Source organism: Alosa alosa, chromosome 13 (assembly GCF_017589495.1).
Source record: "Alosa alosa isolate M-15738 ecotype Scorff River chromosome 13, AALO_Geno_1.1, whole genome shotgun sequence".
NCBI lineage: Eukaryota > Metazoa > Chordata > Actinopteri > Clupeiformes > Clupeidae > Alosa > Alosa alosa.
This window is the reverse complement of record NC_063201.1, coordinates 28,449,436-28,462,548: the sequence shown is the minus strand read 5'-3', so window position 1 is coordinate 28,462,548 and position 13,113 is coordinate 28,449,436. Positions and strand designations below refer to the sequence as shown.

General features: G+C 47.6%; 1 protein-coding gene across 8 annotated transcripts in view; it reads left to right on the top strand.

The window, feature by feature from the left end:
* The window catches only part of cspg5a (chondroitin sulfate proteoglycan 5a), a 34,446-nt gene extending 21,404 nt beyond the window's left edge, over positions 1 to 13,042 (top strand). Inside the window, exons 3-7 of one of the 8 annotated variants that reach the window (XM_048260173.1) lie at positions 1,509 to 1,697; positions 5,243 to 5,321; positions 7,474 to 7,530; positions 10,682 to 10,783; positions 12,069 to 12,198. In XM_048260173.1, the coding sequence (XP_048116130.1) occupies positions 1,509 to 1,697; positions 5,243 to 5,321; positions 7,474 to 7,530; positions 10,682 to 10,768 (412 nt within the window). In that variant the 3' untranslated portion in view covers positions 10,769 to 10,783; positions 12,069 to 12,198. Of the gene's footprint in view, positions 1 to 1,508; positions 1,698 to 5,242; positions 5,400 to 7,473; positions 7,531 to 10,681; positions 10,784 to 12,068 lie in introns of all 8 variants that reach the window. The other 7 variants (XM_048260170.1, XM_048260169.1, XM_048260172.1 and 4 more) reach the window with 7 other exon arrangements.
* The last annotated feature ends 71 nt before the right edge of the window (positions 13,043 to 13,113 follow it).

Sequence of the window (13,113 nt, the reverse complement as noted above, 5' to 3'; positions counted from 1 at the left end):
CAGAGCGCCCACTGAGCTCCATGCATTATTCAGAGCTGCAGACGAGGCAGGGGCGGCTGTTTACAGAAGGTCAAAAGCAAGACGGAAGTCAGCGCTTTAGCTGCACTGTAGCATTGCCTTTGTGCTGATGGAGGTGGTGTGTGTGTGTGTGTGTGTGTTTGCATGTAAATCAGGAGACAGTGACTTACGTCTCAAGGCATAAGACGGGTATTCGAAAGCATCTCTGTCTGATTGTGTTTGTGTTGTCTGTGTGTGTTTGTGTGTCTGTGTGTGTGACATGTCCTGTACATTAGCATACAGTCCAGGCGGGGGTATGGCAGTGAAGATGGCACAATGACAGCAGGGTTTTTTAACCTGGCCACCTCTCTGTAGGTGTCTCTCTGGGAGACTGTGTGGGAAGAGACAGCAGGACATATGGCTCAATTAACTTACTGTTTCCTCTCTCCTCCACCTCTCCCCTTCATCCCTTCATCCATCCATATGTCCATTCCTCTCTCCTCCAACTCTCCCCTTCATCCCTCCATCCATCCATCCATCCATCCATCCATCTGTCTGTGGCCTCTCCTTCCCTTTGCCCAGGTGGCTCTAACTTTTGCACCTTGCTCTCATTAATGCGCCGTTTTGTCCCAGATACGCCCTCGCTCTCCTCCCATACTGTACTGCTACCCCCCACTCACCTGGCACGCAAGCACTCCGAGTCTGAGGTCAAACTGGCCCTCATGCACATATGCAGGAGATGGGGCATGGGCCAAACCTGCAATCTGAAAAGTCAATCTGTTCAGAGTCCCTTCTGGTGGAAAAGAACACACACACACACACACACACACACACATACTGTACACACACACACACACTCATGCACCACAGATGATGTAAACAAAAGTCTCCAGTGACCAGCTGGCAAGTGAAGGACACTGCAGAGACATAAGTTCCAGACTGATCTGGGGGAGAGACCTTGAGAGTGCACACTCATGAGTGATTACTCAGGTTGTTAAAAAAATTATATCATCCTCATCAACAGAACTAAGGCCATGTGTTCAAGGTTGACAGCACATGATAATCTGTTTTCACCAGAGTTTCCACAGTGATGTTACATGCAGGACAAACAAAGGAGAAACAGGACAACTAGACTAAAAGCTTTTGTGAATTGCAATGCTTCCTGTTGTGTAGTGAAATAAGATGTTGAAGTGGGTAGAGTCTACATTATTCTGTTTTAGACTTCTGTTGAATCCTCTCTACCTCATCACCAAGAACAACTTTAGTTCCCTCTTCAGAACCAGAACCATCAGTCTCCAGCAAAGAAACTTAATGGGGAACTTTATGGGGAACTTTATGGGGGACCTCTGAGAAAAACATTACATCACTAATTCAAGAACATGGGTGCACTCATGTTCTCCTGTGCTCATGTTCCAGGCATATGATGTATATGCTGACCAGATGCTACAATTTGGCATGCCTCGCTAAATGTTAGTCTAACAAAGGGCCCATCTCCTCTTCTTCTGTCCCAGGTGCAACGTGCAGGAGTACGTGTGGAACAAGGGCGCACGTTGCGAGTCGGTCATCACGGAGTTCCAGGTGATGTGCATCGCCATCGGCGCCTCGGCCGTCATGCTCCTGCTGCTCTTCATGATCGTCGTCTGCTTCGCCAAGCAGCTGCACGTCCTCAAGACCGAGAACAACAAGCTGCGCAAGCGCAGGTCAGACTCCACACCAGCAGGGGCAGCAAAGAGCTGCGGAATGAGAGAGAGAGAGACAGAGAGAGAGAGAGAGCGAGAGAGAGAGAGATGGGAGGAGGGGGGTGGTGGGATATGAAGAACAAAGACAAGGGGTTGTGTTTTAGGCTGCCGCAGTGCGTGCACCGGGGCATAGTTTGATTGGACACACTCTCCCCAGGGTATTGTAAAGAACTGGAGCAGGAGATGAGCAGGGAGAGGTACGTTGAGCAGTACAAGGTAAAGGCATAGGAAAGAGAAGGACAATCAAATGGTCAGTAGCAGATTCCGGACTCGACCCGGTCCGGTTCTAACACTAACCCGCAACTCTGGTCCAGTTGTAACACAGTCCTGTAGCACATCTGGCCCAGATGCGTTCCGTGTCTGTAATTGGTCAGGGGAACACGAGGGAGAGTGGAGGAATGCGGAGGAAAGACAGGAGGAGAGGAAGTCAACTTCACAGATGACAGAGAGACAAGAGAGAGTCACAAGGGTGGGCTGGGAGACGGAGAGCAGAGCAGAGCAGGCCTGGAGAGGGAGAGAGAGAAAGAAGGGAGAGAGAGAGAAGCAGGAGAGGTCTCAGGGAGAGGAGGAGCACGGAACACTCTGATTTAGAAAACAGATGGTGTTGTCATGTATCAGGGCTTGTTTTACCGCTTCACTGAGTGAGTGAGTGAGTGAGAGAGTGAAGGAGAGGGAGAAGAGAGAGGTAGAGAATGCTCTTGGACTGATTGCAGACTCTGTGTTTAAACACAGTATTTTCCACAGTGTTGTTGTTGTGGTGGCTGCATCAGCTAGGCGTAGGGGCACAGGCAGGCTGCAGCTGATGGCAGAGAGAATGATGATGGTGATGATGATGATGGTGATAATGATGATGATGGTGCAGGAGAGTGAAGCAGGAGCTGGATGGCGTGCTAATTCCTAGCATACGGCGCTAGCAGCTCAGAGCAGCGATGCCACAGCAATTCCAGCTGGAAAGTAGGCCAGTGAGCAAAAGGGGGGTAGTGGAGCAGTGGAGTGCAGCGAGATGGAGTGGGGGTGACCTACATACAGCTGTGAGACCTGGGGGTGGGGGTGGGGCCGGGATTTAAAAACTGCAGACAGCTTCATCAAAGAGGTGGAAGATGATGCTGGCAAAAAACAGCGCTGGAAGAACAAGGAAAGGGAACAAAGGAAGAATAGAACACAAGGATGGAATGGAGGAGAGGAGAGAGAGAGAGAGAGAGAGAGGGGAAAAGGTGCTGCATGGAAAGAGGAGGCTTTTGCTGTGGTCAGATTGTAGCAGAGGCAGAGAGTGTGTAGAGAGATGATAGATTAATCGAATGGTGTGGGCAGAGAGAGATGAGACAGAGAGAAGGAGGGAAATGAATGAGTTGTAAAGGAAGAAGAGAGATGGGGTGATAGATGGATGGAAAGCAGGAAAGAACTTGAATTTCCCCTTGGGGATCAATAAAGTATCTATCTATCTATCTATCTAAGATGAAAGGATGAATGGCTAAACAGAGGAATAAAGATAGATGATGTGATGGATAGAAGCAAAGAGAAATGGAGTGATAGACTCATAGATGAAGAGAATATAGATACTAAGAGGTGTGATGGAGAGAAAGACTGACCATGGTGGATAAAGAGAGTGGTGTGATAGAGGGATATTGCTAGAGATGGAAAATAAGAGATGATGAGGTGGAGAGATAGAAAGAGGATGGTGTGATGAGCATTTGGAGGGGTGGAGGAGGGACAGTGTGATGTGTGGAAGAGATGAACAGGCATTATGTCGGCACAAAGACAGAAAGAGGGGGAGAGGACAGAGAGAGAGAAAGGGACAGAGAGAAAGAGAGGGGGAGCAAAAGAAAGAGAGAAAGGGAGGGAGGGGGAGAGAGAGAGACAGCGTCAGACGCCTAACCCCCATCTGCTGCGGATTACTGCAGTCGGCTGTGAGGAGCGTGCGGCTCCACCAACGACATAAGACACTGCTGCTGTCACCTTACTGAGAGGAGAGAGAGAGGGAGAGATGGAACGAAGGAGAGAGGGATGGACTAAAAGGAATGGAAGAGAAGGAGAAGGGAAAAAGAGAGGGTGGAGAGTGAAAAAAGGGGGCTTAAGGTTGAAGGAGTTGAAGGACAGACGGAGAGAGAGGGAGGGAGAGAGGGAGGGAGGGAAGAGGAAGAGAGAGGAATAGAGAGAGGGAGAGTGTGAGTAAGGAGAAGGATAGGCAGTGGAGTAATGAGAACAAAGATGGAGGGTACAGTTTAACAACCAACAGGACTGACAAATTCACCCTCTCTCACTCTTCCTCTCCCACACACACAAACACACACACACACACACACACACACACACACATATCCACTGTTTGAGTATGCACTCTGGTGAAGCAGTTAAGAAAACCGTGCTCTTCAATAGACTCAGCACATAAAATCTACAGGCTCTTAAGCTGATGCCGCACACACACACACACACACACACACACACACACACACACACACACACACACACACACACACACACACACACACACACACACACACACACACACACACTCTAGAGACAGGGCTAATTGGCAGTCTTTCTCTTACTCTCAAGCATCATTAAAGAAGCTTTCATTAGCTAATCGTTAAGTATACATGCAAGGGAATGAGAGAGAGAGAGAGAGAGAGAGAGAGAGAGAGAGAGAGGGGGAGAGGCAAAGATGATGGGCAATGGGTAGATGAGGGATTGGGTTTTGGGATAAGGGGTGTGTTAGTGTCAGCATTATGTGCTTGAGACAATGAGTGTTGGCAATGAGGACTACACACACACACACACACACATACACAGGAAATCTCTCATTTACCGTGCCAGGATTATTCAAGGAATTCTGATGGAACAGAATGAAAGGCTGGGTTTTTCACCAAATACAACATGAGTGTTCTACACACATATGGAGGTTTAGAGTCTGCCAGTGTTGCGTACTGTGCTGTGCTTGCACATGCCAACGCCCTGTCTTAGCAGAGGGCTGGAGTCCAGGTGCAAAGCTGACCAGTGCTCTGGCCTCTGGGTTCGGTCTGTCAATGTGTTTGTGTTGCATCACAGAGTGTTTATTGTTTGTTTATTGTTGTATGTCTCCAGATCTACATGTTAGTATCCGAGTCTTTCCTAGATTTGCACTAATGCTTCTCTCTCTCCTGCTTCCTCCCCTCCCCCCACCCCTCCCATTGTAACATCACATTGTCCTCTGTCCTCTCCTTCTCTGTTCTTCTTTCACAATGCTTTCCCATCCCTCCATTCCTACTGCTCTGTCCATTTTCTACTCTCACCTGTCCCTCGGATTCTCTCCTCTTCCTCGATTTCTTCTTCCTCTTCTCGCTGTGCTCTCCCATTGCTCTGGTCTTACTTATTCTGGTCTCATGCTATTGGTTACTCTCACCTCACCTCTCCCTCATCTCACCCCCATCCCTCCATGCCTCCTCTACCTCTTCCTATTTCCATCACCCTCTCTTTCATCTCCCTCCATCCCTCTCTCCATTTGCACCTCCACCCCCCCTCCCCCACAGCAGTAAGTACCGTCCCTCCTCGGAGCAGCACAATGATAATTTCTCGTTGTCCACCATCGCTGAGGGCTCCCACCCAAATGTAAGGAAATTGTGCGACACCCCTCCTAACCTTCCTCATGCCCGTGCTTTGGCTTACTATGATAACATTATCTGTCAGGTAACGTGTTTCTCGTCTCTCTTTCCCCTCTCTTTTCCCTTTCTGCATGATTCTGAGGGTAACCTTTTTTGATTTGAGTGGGGGGTTCAATGGAAGGGGGTATAAATGATGGATAGCGAGGCGGGGGGGGAGAGACGATCTCTCTCCTTCTCTCCTGTTTCGCGCTCGCACTCCATACGGCAAGTTTGCTCTTCAGACAAGAAGCCCGCGGTTGCCGAGGTAATCACTGTTGCCATAGCAACAGGCATACTGTAAGGAACCGGCCACCACTCTCCCTCCCTCTCTCCCTTGTAGCGTGTAGGCGCCCAGTGGCGAGCGAGGGCTCATGGGTACGGGTTCACTGGGTGTAGCTGCTGACCGCAGTAAATTACTCTCCATCAGCTCCCGTTTCTCATCTCATTCATCTGGCCAGCTGAGTGTGTGTGTGTGTAAAGCACTCGCACGTGTGTGTGTGAGAGAGGAGAGAACACGCTAGCGACGGACTCTCCCATCACACTAAGGGACCCATGAAAAACCCACTGTATCGATCCTTCAGTAGACAATCGATGCATAGGCAGACCTCAGATGGTCAACCACTATCACATCGACACTGCGGCATCTTCCACACACACTCACACACACACACACACACACACACACACATACACACAGAGAGAGAGACACAGACACAAGGTGCTCGTTATTTATTATTCATAGGACCGGCTTTTAGATTCTTTGCTGCTCTTGTCTGGTGGCCATCCTGCCTGTTGGAGTGCCCTCCTCCTCCTCCTCCTCCTCCTCCGACCCCCCCTCCTCTCTTTCTGCTCTCCTTCCTCTTCACCTTTGCATTGGTGTGCCACTGCATGCTCTATCGCTCACATGCGCCCTCCAGTGGTCATGCGAGCTGCTGCTGCTGCTTGTTCGCTGTACTGCGCCCTCGTCCACAAATATAAATATGTATATATTTATATATCTATATATCGATATATCTGTATGTCTGTTTCACTTGTTTATCCTGGTTCTGGGGTTCAGGGGGAGGTGGGAGGTGGGGTTTCACGTTTGAGACAACAGGTGAGTGCCTTGTTAAAAGCAGGATAAACATCTGCGATGCAACGTCTCGCCACCACCTTTAGGTGGTGCTGTGTGGGGGGGTTGGGAATCAGACTCACACACACACGCCTAACATGGCTGCAGCATGGGGAAGTAGATGTAGAGCTAACATGGATGTCGTTCGTTCTCTGTGTGGGATAACCATAGCCTCCTCAGTCAACCAACACGTCTGACAAAAGACCCTGTCCTTTTAACGCGGTAGGAGCAACCTACTGCATAGAGGGACAAAAGATGAAGATCTTATTTTTGCCATCCACCTGCAGTCTCGGAGGTCTGCTATTAGACTGTGTGGCTGCAGTCGCGGTTTCTCAGCTCGGAAACTAACAGTCATTAAATGGTCTACCATTCTCCAGCCCTAGCTGGTAACCACCCACTCTGACACAGACATCCACTTACACACGCATAAACCTTGAGATGAAGCTAACACTTAACCCAATCCATGAAATCTTTTATGGTGTTTGTTCCCTGAAAGCGAGTGCCACTCTTTCTCTCTCAGCTCCTTAAATAGCCACTCTTGGCCTCAGAGAACTGTGAAGTGGAGTCATTCTCTGGTGTGGGCCTTAACTCAGGACTTGGCCGCAGACAACCAGCCACACCATGTAGATGGCACCAGGAAGTTCTGGTCCAAGCCTGACCCACGTCTGCTCAACCACACACTGGCTCTGACCGCTGTGACTGAAAAGAGTCTAACTAAGCCAGTAAGGTCTCATTTTAAGTGACCCAGGGACCTGGGTCAAATGGGGAGGGGAGATCGCAATCCGGGATACTAATCCTTCTCACAATAGACTCCTTTTCGGAGGGATCGCCCTTCTCTTCCTGTCCACTCTCTCTCTCTCTGTCCCTCCGTGTCCCTTTCTCTCTCTTTTCTCTCTTCTCTCTTCTCTCTGTCCACCTGCCCCATCCGTCCGCGTCCTGTCTCTGCTCTGTTGAAGGTGTGTTTGTGCATCTGAGGTACATAACCCTCTGCCCTGCCCCCACCCCTTAGAAAACCATGAGCAGATACACCTGGGAGTGTAAGAACAAAGAGGACACCGACTGCGAGGTAAGATCAACAAACAACCCCCCCCACCACCACCACCACCACCAACAATCACCATCACTACTGCCCCCCTCCCGCCCCCCCTAGCCCCAACCCAGTGAAAGCCCCACCACCAGGAACACTGTCCCTTCTCTCGCATTGTGCTGTGGCCTTGTCAATCATCTGTTTTCAAGTCAACCAATCCCTGTGCAGTGATCATTCAAAAACAAAACGCAGTCCCACATCCCCAGTCCTGCAGAGGAGTGGTCCACATGATGTCTACAGGCTGGCCTCTGGAGAGCAAAACCATAAGGAAAATAACCAAAATCATTTTTGTCTTGTTATGATTCAGTAGTACATACTAATTCAGACCGTCCCACTAAATTCAGATAGCAAATGTTAAAGCCATAATGATACTAATAATCTTAGTTAATATAAGTATATAATAAGTTAAGAAATAAGGATGGAAAAATGCCACTAAAATGCCAATAAAATCAGCTAAGACAGTTATCTCCAGCCCATTTAGCATTTGAGAGCAGTCCCAGCACATTTGGATTACACGGTATAGTGTAGCTCATAGTCCCAAACAGAGAGTTAAAGCAATAGAGGTAGAGGCCCATTTCCTGATCAGTGGGTTGGAGAAGACTGGAGGTTCAGATGTAGAGGCCCATCTCCTGATCAGTGGGTTGGAGAAGAGTGGAGGTTCATCAGAGGGGGATGAAATCAATCCCCTTATCAGAATGAGCTGAGCGCTGCCTATGTCTGCTGCTCAATCTTCATCTCGAGCGCCGGTTTCCTCCTCCTGCAGTCGGACTGCATGTGTCGAGTCCGACCTTCAGACACCGGAGGACGTGGCTATCGATTGTATGCGATGCAAAGGAAAGTCTAGAGTTCCTCATGTAGCGGAGAGCACTCCTGAAAATGAGACGAACGTGGCAGAAAGGGACACATCTGTCAAGATGGGGGAAGGGATAGAAGGAAGGAAATATACAAGCACATGCAGAATACTACACACACACACACACACACACACACACACACACACACACTCTGTCTCTCTCTCACACACACACACACACACGCACTCTCTCTCTCTCTCTCTCACACACACACACACACACACACACACACACACACACACTCTCTCTCTCTCTCTCTCTCTCTCTCTCTCTCTCTCACACACACACACACACACACACACACACATACATACATACAGACTGTCAGAGTCTTTATTACCGTCAGCCAAATGCTGCCGCTCCACGATCAATATCCGCTTGAGTAAAAAGAGCGAGGCCTGGGAATGCAGCCAATCTCAAGCGCACGCACACACACACACACACACACTTACACACTCACTCACCATCACCCCCACACACACACACACACACACACACACATACTCAGATTTACCCTCCAAGTTTGACAGGAAAATCTGAATAATGTCAAAGCGGTATAAAAAAGCTATAAAAAATAAACTCCCCTCAAAGTCAAGAAAATGAAACATAAGCAGAACTAACTCTGAGGTCATCTCTTTAGGCATCATAAGGACCACAATTCAGCAGAGCAGAGGATGAATCTTCACGACCTTCTTTGCTGTTAAACCTCAGACAATGTTAAATGAGCAGCAGTTTCACTCTTCAGTGCTGATGTCCCCTGTCCTCTCTGTTCAGCCCTGCTTTATGGGCTGTGTGCTGTTCTGTCCCCGTGGTGTGACTGAAGTCCTCTACCGGAGTCCTTCAGCCCTGCTTTATGGGCTGTGTGCTGTTCTGTCCCCGTGGAGTGACTGAAGTCCTCTACCGGAGTCCTTCAGCCCTGCTTTATGGGCTGTGTGCTGTTCTGTCCCCGTGGAGTGACTGAAGTCCTCTACCGGAGTCCTTCGCCACGTCCCTGTCTCCTGTCCTCTTCGTGTCCTTCCTCTTCTCTGGCTGCATACGGCTGACATCAAAAACAGCATATGGTCGGCCAAACTTAAACAACAACTACCAAAAAAAAAACACCCACGCACAAACACACAACTGTTCACTTACTTTCCTCTGCATCTTAAATCCACACAGCTCCCGAGAGATCCACTTTAACACGACCAACAGACTGTGCCTCATTTCGTGCCTGTCTTCTGTTTGCCTGGCAGCTTAGTAGCTGACTCCGGCCCACATCTGGCTTGAATCAGGCCCTGATCTGGTACGCATCAGCATCTTAGTTCATCCTAAACCACATCAAATTAGTAAACACATTTCGTCTCAAGCAACTTATAGTGTGTGCTGAGAAGTAGCACTTAAGGAAATGACCTATCTGAGATTGAACCTCTCAGCATTAACAAGCACCATGATGACAAAATTAGTTTTGAAAGCTGTTAATGGGATTGTCATTTTGGACATAATTCTAGCACGCCTATGCAACAGTACAAACAGTGGGAAGAAATTGTCAGTGTACAGCTAACCGCATACTTGCAGTGTTATTCTGGTCAGGTAGGGATCTAATTTAACTGCTCTGCCAACCGCTCAGAGTTTAAAATTCAGCTGGTGACTTCACAGAGTTTGGCACCCACTGGCAGCGCCCCCACGCAGGGCTGGCTAATTTAGCCTGAAATGAAAGGCCAGCAGAACAAATGCAGGTTAAAACCCCCTCAGGAGCGCCGAGCGAGGCCAGCGGACGACAGCGGTCTGCCATCACGTCCGCATGTCCGGGGAAAACTCCGCCAGATTCTCTCAGTTCAGCTTGTTATGTGGCAGCACAAGGGTACGATTCTTCCAACCTAAACACACAAAGACATCCGGCTTTACCCAATACTAATGTGGACATTCTTAGCATATACAAGTAAAGAAGCCATTTATCAATCTGTTAAATATTCAACATTTTGTAAAGTTTTAGATAGAGTCTTTAAATATATAACATATATACAAAATCAATAATAACTGTAACATCTCTGTAAGATCAATGCTTTATTTCGTAAAAATGGTAGAGGGGAAGGATACAAAGTCAAACCTTCATCACCCTCATCATATATCCCTGTGATATCACTATGTCATCTACATATAAATGACCCGACTCCCCCTTCCCAACCAGAAACAAAACACATAAAGGAATCCTTGCCCTCCTCCCAAAGCTCCCTTTCCAAATGCCCTGAAAGCAAAGCCCAAAATGAAACCAAAACCAAAACAACCCCGTTTTCCAGTTCCATGCCGACGGAAAGAAGGAAGGCCCCTACCCCGTTACCCTGGAGGTGGCGTACCCGCACGTCCTGCCCGAAGTCACTATATAGGCCTGCGCTGAACGGGTAAATGACCTCCTGCTGGCTTATGCCTTACAGCACGGCTGCTGCTAGACGTGACACACTGACACACATGCTCACTTCTCAGGGTGATTACATCTGCCAGGCCCTGTCAGCATTTAGTGAGAGTGAGGATGTGCGTGTAATACGTGTGTGTGTGTGTGTGTGTGTGTGTGTGTGTGTGTGTGTGTGTGTGTGTGTGTGTGAATGTGAGAAGTGTTGAAGGCAAAAAAATAAATACCCCATCTCTCTCATTGTTGATAAGGTTCTATCTCTACATTTAGTGATATTTTTATTGCAAACAAACTTCTGTTATCTTTAAAATAAACCTTCTCTTTATCCTCTCAAAACATTACTCTTCAGCTAGTAACATACATACACACACACACATACACACACACACTCCTTTAATGTGTGATTTCTCTTGTCAGTGACTGCCCTAATTAGGGTGTTTGATGGTTATTCCACAGAGGGTAAACGGGGCTTGGTTGGCATTGCAGTAGATTGCTAGTACTTTCCCTGCCTACCTCAAGCCTGATTTTTGTTTGGGTGGGGGTTGCGTGTGTTTTGGGGGAGGATATGTGTGTGTGTGTGTTATCAGATAGATAATACTATCTAAATAGTGGGGAATCAGGAGATGCATAGGGCTGTATAGGAGGCTGAAGGGGGGGTTGTTGCATGTGTGCATGTGCCTTGTGTGTTTGGGTTGGGGTGGGTTGGAGTCATCAGACCCTGAGCTTTTCTATGCAAAACAGTCTCTCATACAGCCCTGTCATCTTCCTTTTAAACCCACTGGTGCTAAAAAGGGTATTCAGTCCCCACTTAACACTTGGTGTGACGTGCTGGGAAGCCAAAAGGGTTAAATGTGGTTCTCTGTGTGCTCTTCTCCTTTGTAAACACCTTTATTCCAGCCACCTGGATAAGCAGGTAGTATTCCCTCTCTGAGAATGACTGACTTATGATGCATTTACACAATGTGTCATCATAGATACATACTGAACTTTATTAAATGGGGTTTAAGTAAATCTGAATGAATAAATTAGTTAAATTATAATTTACATAAATTATAATCTGTAGCTAAGATGGTTCTGGAGCACATTCATGATATTACCACATTGATATTACCTTGAAATAAGAGGGTATCAATTCTAGAAGAATACTAGATCGCAGCTGATGGGAACTATAACAGAGGGTGGGCTGTGTTCTAGACCAAGAGGGTCTTGAGAACGCACCAGAGGGGAACACGCATGTGTGGTTTGGGGGGGTTCTAATGGTTCTATTGGTTCTCCAGGATGATCCTCATGCCCAGAACAAGCTGGAGGACCCCGTGAAGGCCCCCCCTCCCAAGGAGGACGAATCGCTCAACATCCAGAACTCTCTCACCCCCAAGCAAGAGAACCACAAGGGTCTCGGCGACGAGAACTCCTCGGAGGTAAACTCGCTGCAGAACAACATGATGTAGAGCAGAAAAAATAAAGCAAAACGAAAATCAACAACAACTACAACAACAACAGCACTCAACCACTGCCACCCCAATTCTCAGACAAAAAACCCCACCCACCCCCCACATCCTCCACCCCCAACAACAACTACAGCAACTACAACCAGCCACAAACAAACGACACTGCAGCTACTGTTACCAACACCAACACCTCAGTAATGCTACTACACCCTTCAAACTTTCAACCGCCAGACCCCCAACCCCTCGCCCCCTGGCCCTTTGACCCTCACTCAGACTCTGCATCGCAGCCCCCCCACCCCCCACCCCTTGTTGTAGTCTCTTATTTTGATCCTGTAGTCCAGTCTTTAACCCCACCTTTACACACATATACGCATCATTACACAAACACCCAGACACACACACACACACACACACACACACACACACACACACACACACACACACACCTTCCCCTGCCTTACTGAATACTGGCATGCGTTGGTGTATTTTGTAAAAAGTTAAACAAAAAAAAACTACATATATACGGGGTTTAAAATAAAACATTGTCATAAATAGGAAAAAAAGAAAAAAGCTACTGAGAGGTTTTGATGTTTGTCTGACTAATTCAGTGAGTATGTATAAATATATGGAAAAAAAAAATGCTTGGATTGATATTAAGGTTAAAAAACACAATGTGTCTTCGTTTTCATTGATGTGATTTCTAATCCTTTGATGTACTTGTTTTATTTTGTACTTTTTTGGGAAAACCGACTTCAAAGAGAAAAATCAGTCCATTGTTGAAATAAACCTTTTTAACATTAAAACCCTTGTCCCTGTGATTCCTGGATGATGCTCTTACCCGGTCCTGTTGCTTTGTGTGTCTATAACCATGAGG